Source organism: Hyperolius riggenbachi, chromosome 3 (assembly GCF_040937935.1).
Source record: "Hyperolius riggenbachi isolate aHypRig1 chromosome 3, aHypRig1.pri, whole genome shotgun sequence".
NCBI classification, from domain to species: Eukaryota; Metazoa; Chordata; class Amphibia; order Anura; family Hyperoliidae; genus Hyperolius; species Hyperolius riggenbachi.
The window spans coordinates 283,319,197-283,342,780 of record NC_090648.1 but is presented as its reverse complement, the minus strand read 5'-3'; the positions used below and the strand labels follow the sequence as shown (position 1 = coordinate 283,342,780).

At 39.0% G+C, this 23,584-nt stretch overlaps 1 protein-coding gene across 6 annotated transcripts in view; it reads right to left on the bottom strand.

Moving 5' to 3' along the window:
- Positions 1 to 8,910: 8,910 nt before the first annotated feature.
- Positions 8,911 to 23,584, bottom strand: part of TSPAN12 (tetraspanin 12) — a 310,496-nt gene continuing 295,822 nt past the window's right edge. For all 6 annotated transcript variants that reach the window (XM_068276411.1, XM_068276412.1, XM_068276410.1 and 3 more), the window contains one exon: positions 8,911 to 19,641. In XM_068276411.1, the coding sequence (XP_068132512.1) occupies positions 19,339 to 19,641 (303 nt within the window). In that variant the 3' untranslated portion in view covers positions 8,911 to 19,338. The remainder of the gene's footprint in view (positions 19,642 to 23,584) is intronic.

Sequence of the window (23,584 nt, the reverse complement as noted above, 5' to 3'; positions counted from 1 at the left end):
CTTCAGACACCTCCTCAAGTGCACCAACTTCAGGTGGTCCACCATCATCCCCATCCACACACGTTACGTCCATATTATCGCCACCTAACTCAGAAGTATGAGGTGGTGTACCTGCGCCTTCTTGTTGTTGTGGCAGTAGTGGCTGGGAATCAGTGATTTCACCACCACCACCAAATAACTCCTGCGAAGTGTCAAATGCAGCGGATGTGGTGCTTGTTGTAGTGCTGGTGGCTGCGGGAGATGAGGTGTTCTGTGTTAAAAACTCAATCACCTCCTCATGATTTTGGGAAGTGATGGCACGTGCCTTCTTCTGAGCACTGTATTTTGGGGCAGGTCCGCACGAAATCAGAGAAACACCACCTCGCACAGACCTGCCGGTGCCTGGTGGCCTTCCTCTGGGCCTGCCTCTACCTCTTCCTCTACCTGGTTTGTCCATTTTGTCCATCTCGGGGGGATGCTAGCTATATGCAGTGAGGTGGGTTCTCACTCAACACAACCGGTAGTTAGATGTAGTGAGGTGGCCAGGTGGGTTCTCACTCAACACAACAGGTATTTAGATGCAGTGAGCTGGGTTCACTCAACACAACGCTAGGTATATGCAGTGATGAGGTGGGTTGAGTATACACAACAGGTACTGGGTAGTTAGATGCAGTGAGCTGGGTTCACTGAACAGTGAAGGTACTTAAGATGCAGTGAGGTGGGTTCTCACTCAATACAACCGGTAGTTAGATGCAGTGAGGTGGCCAGGTGGGTTCTCACCCAACACAACAGGTATTTAGATGCAGTGAGCTGGGTTCACTTAACACAACGCTAGGTATATGCAGTGATGAGGTGGGTTAAGTATACACAACAGGTACTGGGTAGTTAGATGTAGTGAGCTGGGTTCACTGAACAGTAAAGGTACTTAAGATGCAGTGCGGTGGGTTCTCACTCAACACAACCGGTAGTTAGATGCAGTGAGGTGGCCAGGTGGGTTCTCACCCAACACAACAGGTATTTAGATGCAGTGAGCTGGGTTCACTCAACACAACGCTAGGTATATGCAGTGATGAGGTGGGTTTAGTATACACAACAGGTACTGGGTAGTTAGATGCAGTGAGCTGGGTTCACTGAACAGTGAAGGTACTTAAGATGCAGTGAGGTGGGTTCTCACTCAACACAACCGGTAGTTAGATGCAGTGAGGTGGCCAGGTGGGTTCTCACTCAACACAACAGGTATTTAGATGCAGTGAGCTGGGTTCACTCAACACAAAGCTAGGTATATGCAGTTATGAGGTGGGTTAAGTATACACAACAGGTACTGGGTATATGCAGTACTGGGTAGTACAATGTGCAGCTCCCTGTCACACACACAGGTAGTCACTGAATGTACTGGGCTGCTGGCAGTGGCACACACACTATCAATTAGCAATGCTGTGCATGCAACAAAAGTGTCAGTTTGACACACAGAAAAAAAAAAAAAGTACAGGATGAGCTCTGACAAGAGCTGTTGCTGGGTGCTATAAAAACAATAACAATCAGCCAGGAGCAAGCTAAGCAGCCAAGAGCCTAACTAATCTGTCCCTAGAAGAACAAGTCTGCAGCAGCTCTCCCTAGTCTGTCTAATAGCAGGCAGACGAGTGACTGTAATGGCCGCCGGAGGCTGCCTTATATAAGGGGGGTGGGGCTCCAGGGCTTAGTGTAGCCTGAATGGCTACAATGTGCCTGCTCACTGTGATGCAGAGGGTCAAAGTTGACCCTCATAGTGCATTATGGGGCGAATCAAACTTCCGCCTGGTGCAGGCGAACGCGAACCCCCGAAGTTCGCCTGGAACCGTTCGCCGGCGAACCGTTCGCTACACCTCTAATCTGAAGCTGTCTCTCACTGTTTCTTTGATGTTACGTATAAGTAAGTTGAGTCGAGGAGTTCACAAAAGCTCATTTGCATAGATAACAATTGAAGTTTCTTACAGAGACTCTGTAACAAAATTGTCAGCCTTATTTCTTCTATCCTAGAAGTTCCTATGCCTCTTCTAATGTGGTCTGGATTACTGCAGCCTTTCCTAGTTGCACAGTGGCTGTATTATCTCTGTTATATAATCTAATCTTTCCTCTGACGACTTTGTCGAGCTCAGGCACTCAGGCTGGAGTATGCTGCTCTACTTGTGATAGGATAGAAGCTATGCACACCTTCTCGACGATCCTGCAGGCTCTGTGTGAGTCACAGACTGAGCTCCTCTCAGCCTATCACATGCCATGTCTTTTGTTTGTAAACACTGCCTAAATCTTGCAATTACAAGCCAGGATCGCAGCAGGGAGTGGCAGAAACAGCACAGAGTGGCCCAGGAGAACATAATGAATAGAATGGTATGCTTTTTATTGTACGAATTTTAAAGTACAGATTCTCTTTAATTCTTCCTGTTTTGGAAAACAATATGATATGATTTTTTTTGCTACTAATGTTGTAGTACACATACAATTCATTATATCATATTTTTTTTGCTTCAGTGTCACTTTAAAGCTGCCTGCCTTTTATCAAGTGCACATACGGCTCACACAATGTGTAGCATTACCTAAGAGCATTAAAGTCCAACTACAAGCACACATTTTAAACACCATGTAACAGTTTAATAAGTGTGGTTAAACATTATTTTTTGTGTTAAAATTCTTCAGTAAAAAATAATGTCTTAAAATGTTGATTACATGACATGAACAGAAACTGAGTTCAAGTAGTCAGTTTCAAGCTTTGTGGATGTGACTGCTGCTTAGATTCCATCATACTGATGTTCAGACTGGAAGGAGGCAGGTACTGATGATCTCTTTGAGAAGATTGTAACGTAGAGCAATGGCAGCCTGTGGTGTAGCAGATGACCACTGACCAGATTCTATATTGTTGACCAGTTATGTGACATGAGTTTAATCAAAGAGGCTATACACAGATTGAATAAGCCCTGTAAAAGACTACCTTGCAAAAGATAAGCTCTGGATATGATGCTAAGCATGTGCATTCAACTTCCTCTGTTGATCATGGCAAGGCCTGTTCTGAGTGGAACCTGTCCTGCTAAATCGCTGTATGGTCTCAGCCACCACACTGGAGCTTATTTTCATGGTGTTGGCAATCTTCCCATAGCCTAGGCAATCTTTATGCATTAAGACCCTCAGAGAGAGTTCCGGGCCATGAGGTGTCATGTTAAAACATCCAGTGACTAGTATGAGTGAGTGTGAGAGCACAAAATGTAACACGTCTGCTCCCCACTCACACCTGAGAGCTTGTAACACAAATATGACCCTGAAGAGGTAAAGACCCTTATTCAACTCACTTGTTCTACTAAGATTTCTCCTAGGAAATAATGTAATTAAAATACTTTTCAACACTCTGCAATTCAAAAACTACCAAAAATTAGGTGAAAATGTTCTTTAGAATTATTTTTTTCTCTCATTTGCTGGTGGTTTAAAAGGAATTTTGTTGATACGATGTGAAAATATCACCTAGGAGAAAAGGTGAATTGAATAATATGATTTGGCTTGGACAAACATACAGTATATTCTGGCGTATAAGTCTACTTTTTAACCCTTGAAAATCTTCTGAAAAATTGGGGGTCATCTTATACGCTGGGTGTCATTGATGCTGGGTGATACGCCCTATCCTGTTACCGCCTCTCAGATCTCGCTGCTGAGGACTGTAGTGAAGCGCTGCAGGTGCACTTGTGCGAGATCTGAGAGGCAATGAAGGAGGTAAATAGGATACATGGCCGGGCCAGACAGGTGAAAGAGGCATGTTTTATGGGCACAGAGCGATCTATTCTTCTATACCTCTCTAATAAACAGGGAGACAGTGAGAGCTGACCAATCCACTTAGGGAGAGGGAGAGTTGACCAATCCAACCAGTCAATCCCCTGTATAGTGTTATATACTGGGTACCACATACAGAACAGCACCAGTATCTGTTCATACATAGCACCAGTATATGATTTTTTTTTTATTTGGTGTGCGTTGGAAGAAGGGAAGTCTTATACTGCCAGTATATCCCAAACTCTATATTTTAATTGGAATAGTTGGGGGGTCGTCTTATACGCCCAGTTGTCTTATATGCTGGAATATATTGATGTATACGGAGAGGGGATAGTTGGGGGGAATCTCAATACCCAGTTTACAGCACTTATGTGGGGTCATCTATACCACTGAAACCAGTCTAATTTTCCCCCATCTTTGAGATATATCTTCTCAGCCCTGAAGGTGCAGCATTGCATCACAGCTAGTGACGCTGCACCCCATTCATCTCCACAACCAAAAGGAGAGGGCGTCACACATCTCTTTTGGAATGGTAAGTTACAAGCCTTGAAAGAACTATATTGTTTGAAGGCATTCAAATATGCTGTCTGCAAGGCACATAGCTGCTTCATGTGTTTCTTAATTAGCATAAGGAGCAAGACAAGTTACCTATTATACCTAGTTAAGCTAGTAGGACACTGTATGCTATATTGCTATAGCAACTTGCATTTGTTTTTATATATGGTTTTAAATAAACTGGGGTTAGGGTGCACTGCAATTGTCATTTCTCTAATACATTTCTGAAATGCTAAAATAAGTCATTTTTTTTACTTTCCATGGTGGTACCCTTCATATGATTGTATGTTACAAGAAGATACAGGATTGGGAGTAAGCATTCTGGAGTAGTTGCATGAACACCAACAAGCAACATAAGGCATAGCGAGTAGTTTATTTAATCATCAAATAACATATGGGCAGAGGAAGGGCAGAGGAGGGGGGAGAAGTTAGGTTGTTTAGTGGTCCCAGAGTTCAGCATTAAACTATTTCTACTTACTAATATTGCCTTCCCAAGTTCTCATGCATGAAGTATCAAGAATCAAAACGATGGTAATGAAAATATATATACCGTATTTTTCGGAATATAAGACGCACTTTTTCTTCCCCAAAACTAGAGGGAAAAAGTGGGTGCGTCTTATATTCTAAAGGTACGGTATTTGGGCCCCAAAACATACTTACCGGTTCCTGCAGCCGCGATCCTGTCCTCCTCCGTCTGACTGCCGCCATCCAAGGGTCATCCGAGGGTCCCAGCTGTGGTCATCTGAGGGTCCCAGCCATCCCATCCAGAATCCCGGCTCTTCAGTGTCCCAGTCGCCAGATCGTCTTCACTGCAGACAGCAGCCATGCGGTAATCACGCGCTGCTGCCTCGCCGACATCCTCCATGGTAACGGCGTCCTCTTCCTAGTTACGGTGCCCCCTTCTGTGTGACGAGCGGCGCATGTGCGCCGGGTCACGCATGACTTCAGGCGCACGTGCGCCGGGGTCACGCATGACGTCAGGCGCACATGCGCTGCTCGTCACACAGAAGGGGGCACCGTAACTAGGAAGAGGATGCCGTTACCATGGAGGATGTCGGCGAGGCAGCAGCGCGTGATTACCGCATGGCTGCTGTCTGCAGTGAAGACGATCTTTCGACTGGGACACTGAAGAGCCGGGATTCTGGATGGGATGGCTGGGACCCTCAGATGACCACAGTTGGGACCCTCAGATGACCCTTGGAAGTCGGCAGTCAGGCGGAGGAGGACAGGATCGCGGCAGCAGGATCAGGTGAGATGCTGCAGGGGCAAAGTGTAGTGTAGTTTGTGTTGGGTGCAGGATTTAGTTAGTGTAGTGTAGTGTAGTTTGGGTTGGCTGCAGGGGTTAGTTAGTGAAGTGTAGTGTAGTAGTGTAGTGTAGTTTGGGTTTCTACAGGGGTTACTTAGTGAAGTGTAGTGTAGTTTGGGTTGGCTGCAGGGGTTAGTTCGTGTAGTGTAGTGTAGTGTAGTTGGTGGGGGCAGCAGGGGTAAGTGAAGTGTAGTGTAGCAGGATTTAGTGTAGATGAGCAGTTCAGCTTAGATAGAGACAGTTTTGGGGGGTTTAAAGGTCCATAAGATACCCCTGCAACATAGACGCACCTAGGTTTAGGTTTTTTTTTTTTCCTGATTTTTGCCTTCTAAATCTAGGTGCGTCTTATATGCCGGAGCGTCTTATATTCCGCAAAATACGGTAATACAAATACAAAAAAATCAAGTTAATAGTTGTAACAACCAACACATTTATTTTCAGGAGAAATTTTCACAAGTTGGAGGACAAGAAAATATTCTTAAACATTAATATATTACAGATAGAATACTGTAAAAAATAATATACATTTCATAAAATATCAGAAAAAAATAAAATTATTACATGAATGACCATTTTAAAGTCTAAATATACATATATTTATACATATATTAAATCCATGCATCAAACAATCCAGATTTCAAATCTAGATTTATCCTGCAGTAGACATTTTTGTAATATAAATGTATTGTAATGTGTAACTCTGCCTTTTGCTGCCGTAAAGCAAGTATTAACTGATTATGTTTGTGAAGACATAATTCCATAGTGCCTTAATGAGATTGTACACATTATTCTTGATGTCAGTATGCCAGTGCACCCCACACAGTTAACATTATGCTATCAAGTCAAGGTGCAGTCAGGCTACTTAGGTTGCAAACAAAGCACAGCAGAAACTCCTTATTTGAAAAAAAAAAATCATAGGTATTTGCTTAAATTCAGTAGCTCAGAACCAACTGCCTGACCTAACAGCTCCATCTGCTGGTTCTAAATGATATGAGTTAAATTTTCATATATAAAAACAGAACGGTCACGGTAGCAGTATATCTCAAAGCTTCTTGAACAGCAATCCATTCATGAGGCCACGTGTGCCCCTCTCCATTGTTTTTGCTACCGACTGGTGGAATTGACAGCTTGGACTACCTCAGCAGTGTGGTGGCTTTGATAGTACCAAGATATTGTGTAGAGGAGAGGCATACTGCTCTGCCACTGATACTTGGAAATGAATATCCATGAACACTCAACGCTGCGACTTTGGCATTGATCTCCCTTTTGTTACTGGAGGATTTAATGGCTTCAACACCATCGCCAAGGTAGAGTGTTATGATGATAAGAAGGATGAGTGGCATAAATCACAGAAGATGGAAATCTACCGAAGCACCCTCAGCTGTTGTGTTATTCCTGGCCTTTCCAACATTCGGGACTATGTTGCTGATCGAAACAGTGCTCACAGAAGGGAAGTTCCATCAACTTAATTCGTTCATTGTATGCTAACAGCACAACACCACTTTTCATAAATGCCAAATTCTTTCAACTTTCCTTTCTGACAATAAATCAGTCTTAACAACGCTGAACGTTATGACCCAGAGACCAACCAGTGGACTTTAATTACACTGATGCATGAATGAAGGAGTGCTGCAAGTGCAACTACACTGAAAAACAAGATTCACATATGTGGCGGATATAATCGCAATGAATGCTTATACACTGCAGAAATTTAAACCCTGTAACAAACCAAGGGACCCAGATTGCACGCATGAGAATCAAGCGCAGAGGCGTCGGAGTAATTGCCTATAAAGATATGCGATTGGTGGCTCTGATAGTACCAAGATATTACGTATTGGAGAGGCATACTGCTCAGCCACTGATACTTGGAAATTAATATCCATGAACACTCGACGCTGCGACTTCAGCATTGAGGTGTTGGCGGATCTCCCTTTTGTTACCGGGGGATTCAATGGCTTCAAAACCACCGCCAAGGTAGAGTGTTATGATGATGAGTGGCATAAATAACAGAAGATGCAAATGTACCGCAGCACCCTCAGCTGTTGTGTTATTCCTGGCCTTTCCAACATTCGGGACTATGTTGCTGATCGAAACAGTGCTCACAGAAGGGAAGTTCCATCAACTTCATCTGCTCATTGTATGCTAACAGCACAACACCACTTTTCATAAATGCCAAATACTTCCAACTTTCCTTTCTGACAATAAATCAGTTAAAGACTCAAAAAATGTTCATATATAAAATGTCATATTTATCTCAAAGGCAAAAATGTAAAACAATATTATTAATACTGAATACATTTAATAAGCACTTTAGAACCCCCTTAAAATAACCTGGCATTTCCTTCACCAAAACAGAGGGATCTCAGTATTTTATAGCGTACACTTACTACATACCATAGATGTTATTTTAATATCTGTGGCCATTGCCTCAAGATATATAAAAAATAATAATTGTTCAGTCTTGTCAAGTCCAAAAATGGCAAATCACTAAGCTTCTGTTACCTGCATTAATTGTTCCAGTTGCTGCTCAGCCGATTATGTAACTGTTTTTAAACCTATTGCAAACAGCAAGTTTTTTTTACACTAGTCTACTTTAGGGGACCCAGCAGAAAACTGCTAGGGAAATTCAATCGGTGGTTGGTGCCTTCTCAAACTGTTAGGTTTCCATTAAGTTGTAGACCACACTATTTGGCCAATCATAATGCTTTGAGCTGTAAGAGGATAATGTGATTTGAGAATGGTTTCCTGCTGGATAAAGTAGATAAGTGCAGTTGTTTTTCACAGCAAAATGTTCTATCATTCTTGGCAGCCTTACCAGTCTTTCTGCAGTACTTGTATAAAAAATTGAGTATGCAGAAAGTACACATGCAAAAATCTCCTTCCTGGTTTAAAGAGTAGAACCCCATATTTCACTATAACTGAATTTGCACTAACTTATCAGCATGTGACTGAAACAAAGGCTAAGTTATAGTTAGGAAGACAGGCTGGGTCATGAACATGTCCTGTGAAGCTTGGTACATCACTAATTGACAGTGTGGCTTTATAGCACATACTTACATAGCCTGCTTGCTCACCTATGAGCCAGCCTCTGTTCGTAGGCAGCTACAAGTACTCTGGAAAAATACTAATTGTAGTAGTAGCACTGTATGATGATCACCATACCAGGTTTGAGTATGAACATGCACTCAAATACGAAAAATCTTAAAAATCTTAACATTTTAACTGGGCACAATGGAATTTTGAAAAAACTATTTAAACATAGCAGCACAAAACTAATATTGAACTTTATTTATGAAGTTGTTTATTATGGTAACCCATCTCATACAAATGAACAATAAAAAGGTTTTGAAAGGTAGAATTATCCTTGAAAAATGTACTTACAGTACAATTATCTGCCCCCCCCCCCCAATAAAAAAAGAAGAAAGAAAAACCTAAAACAAAGAAACTGGAATGCCTACCTAAATTGCTAGATTGCCTGCCTAAAATGTTAGAGTTGTACCCACTGTGACATGGTGCCTCTCCGATCCATGCTAGCAGTAGTAAGCAATAGTGATCCTACTAGTCAGGGTAGAGATGACAACATCACAACTATTGATTGCTATTCATGATCCCACCCACTGCCAATTGAAACCTATTTCCTGTCTACTTTTTTTCCCTTTAGTAGACAAAAAGCTATATCACAATTAAGTACTGATGTGGCAGTAGGCCAAAATGGCTATATCTTTGTACCTGGATATCCTACGTAGTTTATATGTTCATGCACTTTGAGGGGGCAATCAGATAACCATATTTATGTGGGTAAGTATATTAAGAATAGTTATCCTTAAAATCTCCTCTAATAAGGCAGTGCAAGGATCGGTTTTGATGCACAAAGTGCAAACATTTTGAAGGGCCAATAAGAATTTATTTTTCATCAATTCTGAGCAGTGAGAACTAGAAAAATTGTGACAGCTAAAGGTTAAAACACTTTGCATTCTGCACTCAAAATTATTTAATAAGCCTATTATTTCAACTTGAGCTTCTGTAGGAAGAATGCATTTCCATGATGTTATTTAAAATGACATCACAATTTTCTTGCCACACATTCTTGCTCATATTTAATTTTATAGATAAGTTACTCATTATACTAAAGTAATTATTTGCTATCTATAATCAATCCTTTTTTCTGCATCCACTCAGCTATAGTACATCTGACATTTAGTGAATACAATGCCATTCCATTACATGCTTTGAACAGCAGCAATAAATTAGTTTTACATCATATTACAGCAGTTAACCCATGGATTGTCAGCATCATTCTTTAATACACGTTTATAAAATGCCTAATATGGAGGCCTCAACAGCATATTATCAAACGTATTAATTAAGAAATCATCTGAATTTAGTACTCTACACAGAATATACAATAAAATGTAATGAATCTCTGTAAGAAAATATGTAAAGCTTTAGAGACTCACTATTAGATTTTTATACTTTACTTATCTATCAATATGTACATCCTGTTTGCATTACACATGCTGTGCTGCAGTTCAGCACGATCCACAACAAATTACAATTTTAAGTTGTAGTGTTTTTTGGGGGAAGGTTTCAATAAATGTACTGTATTGTGATTTGCAGGAAGGTATGGCAAGACACATTTTAATGCATTATGCTGTGCACATAATGAATAATGAAAGCCAGTACTGTACAGGAAAGCAATGTTCACAGCTTTTTCTTCTAGTATTGCTCACAGCCACCTGCACTGCATAGTGTGAATGGGCACAGTGCTGCATATATGTTTGTGCAATTTTTCTGACTAAAAAGTACTTTTCACTTTTAATCTGCAGCCAGATATGATTACTTTTTTTTGTAAAATGACGACCAACTTTATTTTCTAGTTTGGAGTTTGTACTATGGGTTATACTAGTTTTCAGTACAGGCAAAGAGCCGGAAGTTGCTTGTTTTCCAGACCTGCAGAAACTGAGTAAGAAGGCAGGAAGCTCTGACATTGCTAGTCTTGACAGTGTCTGTGCTAATCAATATGAAGCTAAGCAAAGAAATTCAAATGTATAAGGTAAGTAGTCTGAAATAATGTGTGGCATTAATCCTAGCAGTTTGTAAAGTTAACTTGAAGAGATTATTTTTTCTCAGTAAAAGTGGAATTTCACTTTAAAACAGAACTATAATCTAAGCCTAAGGCCCCTTGCACACTACATGCGATTCTGATTTTGATGCGATTTTGTTTTTCTTCTTTTGATACCATCCAGGGAAAATCGGAATCGGAAATCGAAATCGCAAATTGGATTTGTAGTGTGCAAGGGGCCTTAAAGATTCTGCTATATGTACGACCTTATAAAATAGTGTAAAAGAGAAATGTATTGTTTGTCACACCTATATAATAGTAATAATTTGTGAAATAATGTAACCCAAAGGAAACAAAATTCATCTTACTGAAGGCAGTGCAGGGAAAGGTGGATTTGACTTCATAGATTACATTTTTGAAAAGATTTCAAACAAAATGTCCACCCTCTGAATACAAACATCTTTGCCAGATCCTCATGCTTTGAAATATTTTGTTAGTCAATGCCTCTGCGCATTGTCCGTTTTCTACAAAAGCATCTTATAAGCCCCAAAAAACATGAAACACTCTAATGTGGAAACGCTCACATCCAAAGCTTTATCCCTTCCACTATCTCATGTGATTCTGGTCACAGATTAGTGGACATTAGTTTAGGACAGTGGACCAATGCGAGCAATATAGTGAGGGAGGAAGCGGTAGGTACAATTTAAAATTCTGGCCTTAACCTCATTCCATAAACAGTTGGACACAGGTTAATTTAAAGATTCTCTTGGAAAGTTGTAATTTACATAACAGAACATCCCAGGTTTTGAGTCTCCTGTGGTGCTTCCACACACAACTAGCAGAGTGTGTAAACACCTATGTGTACATTAACTAGAGCAGAATAAACATTACTTTCCAATGAAGAGAGGTCATGGAGATGATGCCAAAGAATCTGAACGTTCACTCAGAGGCAGTCTGGTATTCATAACAATCTTTTGTAACAAATTAATGTTTATTGCTCAGCGCTTAACAGGGAGCTCTCCATAGCCTGTGAGCACCAGTGCCGGTGGATATCTGTATGTACATCACAAAAGGGAACTATACTAATGAGCAGCATGTTAGGTAGTTTTTCCTACACTATTTTCTGATTTTCCTTGTCATGGTCACGTTTTGCTTGTCCCTGAATCTTGACCGTACTGCATAACAATCTATTTCACCTATGGTTAAATCTATTTGTTAGGAAAACCAATTAAATGTTATTTTACAGTAAACTGATCAGTGCAAAATAGTGACTGCTGGCTACTGCTCATTGCTGTTTGCCTTATTAAATATAAATATTCCCTTCTTTTAGAGAACAGATGGAAGGTACAAAAAACACTGGTTATTGATTTTTAGTGGCTGACTATAAATAAGCAGAAAATAGCCTTCCTCTCCAACATTGTTAGCAGAGACGGCAAGAGTCTGTTTCAACAAAACCTGTGGGTACACATAAAACAGATGTTATTAGTTAAATATCTCATTAAATATTGAAGTTAGTTATAGCACATAAGGATCATCCAGCACATCTAAGATGTTTGGTATTAATGCCACTGCAATGGGTAAAACTGGTTATGCTACAGGGAAGAGTATGCGCCAATAAATGTACTCTGTCCTAATGTAAGCTCATAAATATTTAAGTTTACTATGAAATATATATTACTAATACATACTAAATCATATTTACCATAAAAATCTTTTGAAATCCAGTTTGAATTTTAACATACAAACTCCCTAAATAAAATAAATGTCTTACAGTATATAAAATAGAATTATACCCACAGCTTGAATATATGGCCTTTTCTATGTTGTATACCACAGAGAGTTGTTGCGGATCATACTAGTGATTTGTTATAGGTGAAGTGTAGTGATGCGAAGTGAGCCAGAGTTAAAATCCAGTCATTATGTGTCTTAATCATTTCTTAATTACTCTGGATATGACTGGTTGTTTGTGACGTATTAAATGGTCTTTAGTTCAATCTCCCCTTAATAAATATTTACAGTGTTAATTAAAAACCCCTGTAGGCATCGCAGATACAGTAGTATAGCTCTTAGACTCTTAAGGATTCCGTAACCACACGTCACATTCCTATATTAGAAAGGGAAATGTATTGTACAAAATTGCAAAACATCATGAGGTAGGAATCATATCTGCTGTACAATTCAAAGAATGGAACACAGATGAAGGATTATATCAGCTCTGTTCTATAAGAGAAGAACTAAGGACAAGGTTTGACAAGGATTTTCAGTATATCTAGCCGAATGGATGATCACTGTGGATCTATAGTATGTGTGGCTGAAAGATTAATTCACTAGACTGCTCAGGGATCCTTTATGCATTCATAGCTTGCTGTCTTCCAGTCCACACTCAGTGGAGTTGCTTTGCTCTCGTCACCTCTCTGGTCACTAAAGAGAATTATACAGTCAGTATTGGACTTTAAAATATAAGAGGTTATACCATGGTGACCATCATCTGAGGCTGTAAAGTAAGAATCTGGTACATCTTAAAATACTGTTCAGTGATTGCCCACTATCGATCCGTAAAGTAAAACTCAAAAGGCAACTACCTTACTTTAGTCCATCTGACAGCTGGAAATGACAGCATTCTAATTACTTAAGCTATACTAAGCCACTTAAAGGGGAACTGAAGAGAGAGGTATATGGAGGCTGTCATGTTTATTTCCTTTTAGACAATACCAGTTGCCTGGCAGCCCTGCTGATCCTCTGCCTCTAATACTATTAGCCATAGCCCCTGAACAAGCATGCAGCAGCTCAGGTGTTTCAGTGGTTCAGACTTATAAGTCTGATCTGACAAGACTAGCTGCATGCTTGTTTCTGGTTTTAATCAGATACTACTGCAGAGAAATAGACCAGCAGGGCTGCCAGGCAACTGGTATTGATTAAAAGGAAATAAACATGACAGCCTCCATATACCTCTCTCTTCAGTTCCCCTTTGACCTCCAGTTTCAAAATCATTGAATTGCAAAAAAATGAAGCTAGACCATTTTGGATCAACAAGGATGGTAATTAAACCATAGAGAAGCACTCAATGGATGCATCTGGCCAAAAAGAAGAAGAGACGGACTTTTGACTTCTAATGACAGCACATGAAGTTCAGTAGAATATGATGTACCACCTTTGACACAGGAGACCATGGTTCGAATCCTGGCTAGAGCCAGTTACCTATTCAGTAAGAAGTTTGGTGGGCAAGATACTCAAAATCTAAAACTCCAGGATGGCCTACTGAGTGTGTCCTTAGTGGCTGCAGCTCTAAAACGCTTTAAATCAGATAAGAGAAAGGAGCTATAAAATGTTAACATTATTATAGTGTGTTGGCCCTGGGAGGTTAACTAGTGAACTGCTAAATTGGTAGCAGTTCAAAAGAAGAAAAGGTATAACTTAAAATAAAAAAGCTCAACTGGCTGATTTTGAAAGCTGAATCTACAGTTTATAAAAATCCTTAGGCAAATGCTTTTGTAAATATTTCCATTGCTCACTAACCAGGACTGTCATTCAGAGACATTTAGGTAAAGGGACGCTAATACTGCGCCACAAAGAATGACAGTGGAAATCTGATGGGCTGTTGCTTCAGTACTAATGTTCTCATAGACGAGATCCATTTTATTTTATGCTAAGTAAGATATAACTTTTTATAGGTATTTGATTTTCCAGCTTAGGAGGAATGTGCCTCTGGCAGTGATAAATGAAAGTGGAAGAAATCAAAACAATTTGACACATTAGCAAGTAAGGTTAAGGTGCTGTAAAATTCATGAAAGGTATCAATTTAAAAATGTGCTTTTCTAGCAATTTACATATGCAATCTGGAACATGATTTCCCTCAAGACAGATCAAGCACTGATTTCTCTAATATGGCTAGTGATGTTTTCTATTAAATAAAGCATGTTCTTATAACTGCCTCTCAGTTACACATGTATCAGTATATATAAATTTAGGTCTAAGATAAAACTTAAAGGTTATCTGCACTTTACCAAAATAGCTTACCTAAATAGGGACACACAAAAAAATACTTAAATCTTTATAGTTACTGTACATCAGCTAGACGGATGTAAGGCTTGAGGGGACATATATGCTAAATGTTCTCTTGCAGAATAATTTCTTTCAAAATTAGGTTAAACTCATATGATATGTATGATTCATTATAATATGTTTGAAGTGGATCTGACCTAAAAAATGTGTTCTCATTAGCTATTAAACTGGGTCAAACATTAAACAGTCGTTGGACATACTCAGGTCTTGAGGTCATCGATAACACCCATTTTACATTACTTTATAACCTCTTCCTCTTTTAGAAAACTCCAGGTGAAAATTAAAGTTAAGCTCTGGGAAAAATGAAACTGTACCAATAGAAATTCATCCCTGCAGGGGGAAGACACTGAGGTCACTCCACTCAAAAACAGCATCCTGCAGATAACAGGTTTTATCTTGGTGATTCATGTTACAAATGGCCACCACCAACTCTACTTCAACTAACTGGTCCTCCCATTTTGCAGTCTAAGATAAAATCAGAAGGTAGTGATTCTATAAGTCAAAGCACAAACCACAAGAGACAGACTGCTAGCAAGGAATTGCTGGAATGCAGCTATGCTACAGTTGAAATGGTAACTCCAGGGAAAATGTAAAAGTAAAGTTCTATCCCATATTTGTATAAAGTGAAATGCAGATATTACTGTACCATTGCGAATGTGTAATTTCTTGTATTTTCCTGCAGAATCAGCTGAAAAAAATTCAGTATGGTCACACTTCCCATAGTGGGATGACAATGGAAGTTAGTTACTGTGATTTTCCTTCTTCCATTATTAGTGAGATACAGCCGTTAACTGTCACCCTAAAAAGGACCCATAATGACTCATAGCATAACTTAAAAAAAAAATCTGGATGTCAGCTTCTATGTTAATTATCCTGGTTTCAGCATCAGAAATGCTTCTATATATTACTGAATATTTGGTGCATAACCTAAACCCGATGTCACACAGCCTTCTGCCCCAGTGCACTCTGGGAGATCAACTGACATTTCTCCTCACTACAATGGGGGAGGGGGATATCCCATAGTGATTCACTTTGCCAGCAGTTAAGATGATGGCATCCCAGATGTAATAATGTAAATCAGGGTAAGGTGCGGATTTACAGTGGGAAGACATTGAATCACAATCAGGATATTCAAGACTAATTGAAGTGCTCCTGATCTCAGAAATATTTTTACAACCAGAAGCTATGATTGAATTGCCCCACAAAATCACTACTGCACATACCTATTGTTTACACATTTCATGCTGTTTTTAGTGAAACTAATTTTTTAAAGTCAAGCTTCATAGTATGATACTGGCAATGCAGACTAACTGCCTGACCTTGCTGTGCCCCTATAGTGTACAAGATAATGTAACTATACAGATAATGTATTTTCACAACTTGCAGAAGGCACAAAATCTTCACAAAACAGAAACATAATGCTCTCCAGCAAGATGAGAGAACAGTGTGCAAATGCTGTTATTTTGGTACAAAACATAACAGACTTTATCAAGTGAAGAAAGTCGAGTTCATGCTTGCTTTAACATATCTAAGGCTACTAAAACTTTAACAGCTAAGTAGAGCCAGAATTTAACAAGGTGCATAATAACTGACTAACAGTATACTGTGTACTGTAGGTGCAAAACGCTGAACAAAATGTCTTTTTTTTTCATGGATCCAACATGCTTAGATCTGAAATTTAACTTACTTCCCATTCTCTCTGGGTTTAGTTGCTGGCCAGGAGAGTCAGGCATAACCATGCAAAACACAAAGTTGGTAGAACATTATATGTTAAACTACTTTTGGGAGTTGGGACTCATAGTTAACAGGAAGTAGGTGCAGGACCCCATTCTCCTACCTTTGAAAGAAAGGCTCTAGAGCACAGTTTCCCAATCCTGTCTTTAAGGCCCACCAACAGTGCATATATTGCAGGAAACCACAAGCATTTGGAGGTGGTATAATTAGCGTCTCAGCAGAGGTAATTGACTTGGCTAATTCTGTGGATTTCCACAAAGCATGCACTGCTGGTGGGGCTTGAGGGCAGGGTTGTGGGACACTGCTCTAGAGGTCTTATGTATGCATGCAAAGGTAAAAAGATACACCACAAGGGATTTTTTTCTTTTTCAACTTGAAATGTTCATTCAACACGATTGCCTTCAGAATTTGTCTTGCCCAATTTTGAATTTAATAGAGGTCTAAAGTAAAACTAATCAGAAGATGGTCAAAAATATGCATGAGGGATTTTCTAGATAACTGAAGTTCCTCTTTAATGGTGTGCCTTCCTCACTAGTGGTCAGAGAAGTATGTTGCTCCACTGTATGCTGAGACACTGTTGACATTTGTCAGTGGCAATGCAAACTGCTTTTATGGATGTCAAGGGAGCAACAACATATAAACATATAATTTAATGTTGCTGCATTCTGTGAATTCCTTATCAGCATGGTCAAGGATTATTCAGACAATAACCTGTATGTTATGCGATATAACCTGCATAATGGGAGTTACTTGTAAGTAGATGTTGTAAAGGCCATCAATTACATAAAGCACTACTTCAGCATCATAGGAGTTTTGTTGTGTAGAACAATATAACATCAAGATATTAGGTGATCGAGTCTATAGTTTACTATTATTAATGACATAAGTATTGCATTTTCCCATAGGTACATACACTACAATTTTGCTTTGTTCTCTTCAATAAACACTTCATTTAGATCTGATGAAGAAATACATACAATATTTTGTGCATGTCTAATCACCTATAGGCCCTTCTTCAATTTACTTTTCTGCTAAGTTTTCTCCTATGAGATTTTTTTTTATCTTCTGTTTAAAATAACTTTTCAGCACTCTGCTTTTAGAAAATGTAGTAAAAAGTGGGTGAAAAAGTACTGTCAAAATAATTCCGGTATTTATTTTTTTTGCTGGTGACATAAAAAGCATTTTATTGATAAGGTGTAAAAATATCACCTAGGAGAAATCATAGGAGAAAAAATGAATTGAATAAGGTTGGATTAACAGTGGTCAGTTGCATAAAACATGCATTAAAATGTGTGTGAACTGCAATGGAGACTGGACTAAGCCTGCTTGCAGCGAGATAGGATAACACGAACAGTTACAATGCAGTACTGTGAACAGGCTCATGGAATTGCATGGGCAGTGTGTTGACATGTAAAATTATTCTGCAACACAACTGAGCACTGTGAACTAGGCTTAAGGTCCATAATCCTTTATTTAATCTCCATTTTTCAATTCAAATCAAATAGCCTCTGCTAGCTACACATTTAGAACAAAACAGGACAAAGGTGACTAATGAAGCTATCTGAGAAAGGGTCCTCCTTTCTAACGAATGTCTCTACCCCATAAACAAGATGGTTAAAAAAAATTGCTGCATGGATAACGCAGAGATGTAGAAGTAGAATTACCTCATATAGTACAATAGCCATGATTCAATAAACTCTTCTCCAGCATTTCTTTTCACAGGACCTTTTACTCTTCTTAACATTAAAATAACGTTTCATTACCTGGAAATTACTAAAAAGTAATAGCAAGCATTTTGATTGGAGCATTCCACTGGCCTCACTTTTAGCTAAATGTGTAATTGCATTAATGACATACTGTTAGGTCCATAAATATTTGGACAGAGACAACTTTTTTTCTAATTTTGGTTCTGTACATCACCACAATGAATTTTAAACGGAACAACTCAGATACAGCTGAAGTGCAGTTGTTTCATTTAAAATTAATTGGGTAATGTACAGAACCAAAATTAGAAAAAAGTTATCTCTGTACAAATATTTATTGACCTAACTGTAGGCCTCATTCAATTATCTTTTCTCCTGAGCTTTCTCATAGGATATATTTCACACCTCACCAATAAAATACCTTCTAAACCCTCAGCAACAAGTAAATACTCAAAATAAGCGTCTTTTGTTTTACCTCCTTTTAGTAATGTATACATTAGGTACTGAAAATTATTTTGTAGGTTATATGAAAAATTATCACCTGTGAGAAAACTGAGGAGAAAGATGAATTGAATATGGGCTATGGTCTGAGCATTGGAACCTTTGACAGTCTAACATGTTTCATAGACTGTACAGGATACCACACTATGAAAACACTATGAAATGCAGAGATGGTGTATTTTTGAAGGCGGGGAAGGGAAGTCATACAGCCCATTCTTACATTCCTTACTCTCTGTAATGCAGCCACACATTTAGCTAAAATGGGAATACGAATAGGCTCTCTTTTCCATTGCTTTTAGTGACAGCGTCCGTTGAGCTCAGATAAACTCATTCATTTTGATCAGTCAATGGTAACAGTAAGTATAGCAAATATTTAATAATACATTCAGAATACTGTCTGACTATTTGGCAGGTGAGCGACCAGACTTGTGCCAATAAATGCTACGATCAGCGGTTATCAGTCACTGGCTTGCTAAATCACTTTCATCATTTTATCAGTGTGCATTTCAGTCAGTTAATTACCCGTCTCCATTCCTTGTAGCAAAATGCATTCCATAAATAAATATAACCACAAATTCTACGGAAGAACAAAACTAGTGAAACTAATGTTGCACCTACACAGCAAACATGAATGTGCCTATTAGTCACAATTCGTCCATTTCAAGGTATGTTTTTAGTCCATTGGCAGTAGTCCTTTGATCAGAAGTTCTTGAGAGGTTTGGCTGTAATGTCTCCCCTGGGTGACAGAAGTGCTGTGCACCTTCCAAGTTCAGAGGCAGGATTTGATCTGTTTTGGGATCTTTCCGATCATAATACAGAGCCCACAGTAACGTAATGGTGAGAATCATTGCTAGAATCTGAGTAACACCAATAGAGATTCCTAGAAACCGCAAAACCTGTAACTGTTTAGATCCACGCAGGAAGCTATACATTTTTCTGCTGCAGCCCTAGGGAAAAAAACAAACAAATCACTTTAATTGCTCATCAGATTTATGCTTTCAGTTGTCTTCAAACTGATAGCTAGCCCATATTTGTAGAAAGTAAAACTGTCAAGAATAACACAGAGACAACTTGGCATATATTTTGAATTTATTGAATTGTATACTTTTTATGAGCTTTTTATCTATTTATTGAGTTTTTTATAGTAATCAGCTGAAATTGATTGACCTTTTGCTGTTACTCAATTTTTTGCCCCTCTTTTTCAATCCTAACTCATTGCAGTGGGGGGGGGGGGGGTGACTGTGATGTATGTGTGTTGGAGGAAATAGGGCCTAAAGGGGCAGATGCCAATTGATGATTCACTGCCATAATTAATAATAAAATGTAATATACTTTTATCCTTTAGCACTGTGGATTTTTTGATTCAAACAGATCTATGCACAAATGGATGTGCACATAGTTCCAGCCCCTGGGTGGGTTGTACTGAGGTATGCCCAACGAGCACAGATGTCTCCCTCACAACCCCCCTCCCCTCCTGCCCCTGTGACTGCCGCATGTCAGCACGCATGTGCGCACGTTCACCCGTGCACAGGCCTGCCCCGGCCCCCTGGCCCCGTCCTCCTCCTGTCCCGACAGCTGTCCGTGCTACACATGCGCAGTAGTGCAAACGCACGGACACAGGTGCAGGGGACAAAGAGATACTTACTGATTATCATATAGGATAAATTATGTCAATTTCTGATATGATGCATAGTAAGCAATATTATTAGCCTCTCCTTTGGGTAATGTAGCTTTTGAGTTTTCTTTTTCTTTTGTTTTATATTCAGAAGCCCTATTTCACTACATGTAGTAAGCTTATTCTTGTAAATCTTTTCCATGTTATTACACATGGCTATGTAATGTGTACCCAACCACATGATATCAGGAGCTGGAGGGCAGAGGCATGTATGTAACAGCATATAGTGTGCACCTGAAGGAAAAAGCAGAGGAGATAAGAAGCAAGGCTGAAAGAGGAAAATATAGTGCTCCACTGCACTACTCCACAACATGGTGAGGGGGTGTCGGGGAGCTGAAGGAGGCAGAGGTTATGGTGTATGGCGTATGAATGGTGGGAAGCACTATATTGGCCAAGCTTGGGGGGTACACATTGGATCCTAAGAAGGGGCACCATGCCTTGATCATAGTGCAGTGCATGATATATAGTGTTGGTGTTTGAATCTGCGATCCTGCATTTAGAAACCCCAATTATGCCAAACACCGCACTTCTGCACCCAAGCTAATGGGCAGGGTCATGGGGATGCAGTTCACACTGCCCTTCACATGACTTTGATGCTTCCTCCTTCCAAGCTGGAAGGAGGAAGCATTTGAGTCATGTGAAACACTTAAGAATCCTCCCTGTGACCGTGCTCACTAGCTTTGGTGCTGAAGTGCGGTGTTTGGCATAATTCTGATTTCCAAACACAGGATCCCAAATCCGAACACCAACATTATTGATATAGTGACTGAAGCTCTCGGATTTTGTGAAAAGCCAAATGAAGCGCTAGACTTTGTGAGTAGCCAAATGTTTATGTTTGTAATCTAATCTTAGTAAAAAGACTTTTCACCACCAAAGCCATTCTTACGTTTGTCTTTTGTCTTGATTCTGAGGCAATTTCTGGAAGCTTTCAAAAAATGAAAAACTGAGAGCAGAAGACTTACTATGTTGTTTTTCTTCTTTGCACAATGACATGTGAATACCCTCTTCAGCATATTAGAGAGACCTTTCTGACAGATCGCACCCAAAGTAATAGCAAAACCTCTGTCTACAGGTGCATACAATAATGCACAGGTGCAGAGTCTATCAAACCTAATAGGCATCACATAAAGTGAACATGTAGTTAGAGAAATATAGAGGCTGCCATGTGCTACTTGTAAAAAAATGACATGAGCCTACTGTCTTGCTGATCTTTAGTCAGCAGCTTAAGACATACTCATGGATCAAGTATGAAGTTGGGGTAGTCATTATTAATTCAGATTACCTAAACTGCATTCTTATTCCTGGTCTGTGGTTCAAAAAGCATCAACGGCAAATGATCAACACAGTAGCCAGGTAAACACCAGTTAAAAAAAAACAGGTTAAAGGTTGCAGCCTTGACACACTCTTCTCACTACAGGGTCACCTTAGAGCAGTAATCATTTGTACTACAATTGCAAACACTGCATGCTTCCCATGCACTATACATGGCTTGTGCCTTGCATTGCCACACATTCTGAGAAGGGACTGTGACCTTTTTCCATTTGTATGAACTAAATATTTATACTGTAGGACAAAACATATAATGAAAAAAATATTCTGCAATCCATTCTGTCTATTTATGCACACTAGGCTGCAGAAGCCATAAGGGATATGAGTGGAACAATTCAAATATTAAATTCAATCCTGCAAGTACTTGTTTGTAAATGAAGAGAAAGACCTAAGCTTCCAGAGTCCTACCAGGAATGGATTTTCTATATTAGTTCCATTATTCTGTTATCCCATAAAGTCACTGCTGCAAGGAATGTAGATACTTATTGTATTATAAATTTACGCATGTCACCTATTTGTTTGCAGCTTGGAAAAATTTAGTATATAAACACACAAGGGTTCTTAATCTGTATTGCCCTGTAGTATTACATTTCTTCCATCATAATATGCTCAGGACTTTTGTTGCCTTATCTATAATTAAATCTTAACATTCACAGATGAGTATACTATAACATAACGTCTTGCATTCTTAAGTATAACTGAAACTACTAATAATGCTGGTGGCACAAACTGTAGAATATTTGAAACACTGTTCAAACCACTGAAAAGATAATTAGCTAAAAGCTTCAGTGCAACTGAGCAGGGGAAATCTATCTTAACAAAAGACATCATATATACAGAACTAATTTCATGGACTACACAACAGCAGTGCTTTGAATTGAAGCATAACGCAAGATGACTATATATTGTAAACCCAAAAGATTTTCTGGAAAGGAGCTTAGAGTATGGCAAGATTAGGTCTGAGGAATTCAAAGATCTCAATACGCATTAAATGCAGTTTTATAAAGCCAAAGGTTTTATAGGTTTTATTGTATAATGCAAAACTAAAACATACATAAAAATCTGCAATGTGTAAAAAAAAAAATCTGACAGTATCATTCATACATCTCTGTTTGATACTCAATACTAATGGAATTTTTTTTATATTGTGCATTTTTATGAATATTTTTTGTTTTGTGATACACAGTAAAACCTTTTTTATATAACCACATTTAATGGCAATGAGGTACTCAAATTCCCTACAGTTCATCTTATAGTACTCCAAGTACTCCAAGCTCCTTCTTAGAAAAACCTTTAGACTTGCAATACAGAGTATATTCAGGGGTTAGACTGTTTCTATTGTGTCTTGTTTTGTTCCTTTGTAATACTTTTGTAATTTTCATAATAGTTTCATTTTAATTAAAGTGGACCTGAACTCAGAACTCCTCTCTGCTGTAAAATACACAACAGCATAATAACCTTTAAACAAAAAACATTTCTTTGTTACAGCTGATACAAATCCTAAAATACATCTGCACAGTCTCTACTTCCTGATCCATGGAAGTAGGCATATTGTTTACAGCCTGTACTTTAAAATGGGCTGATCTGTAATCTCTGCCATAGGCAGTCATGTGACACAGGGGGGAGGATCAGTCAAACTAGTGATTAGACACAAATGAGGGGGAATTAAACAGGCTAAACTCTTTAAATACATACAGGGTGCATTTTCCTTGTGTGCTGTGCAAGAGTTCAGGTCCAAGAGAGACAGAACATCAACAAAAAATCCAGAAAAAAACACATTGCATAAAAGTTATAAATTGATTTGCATGTCATTGAGATAAATAAGTATTTGATCCCCTACAACCCTGATAGAATTCTGGTTCCTACGGATTGTAACCCATGGATAT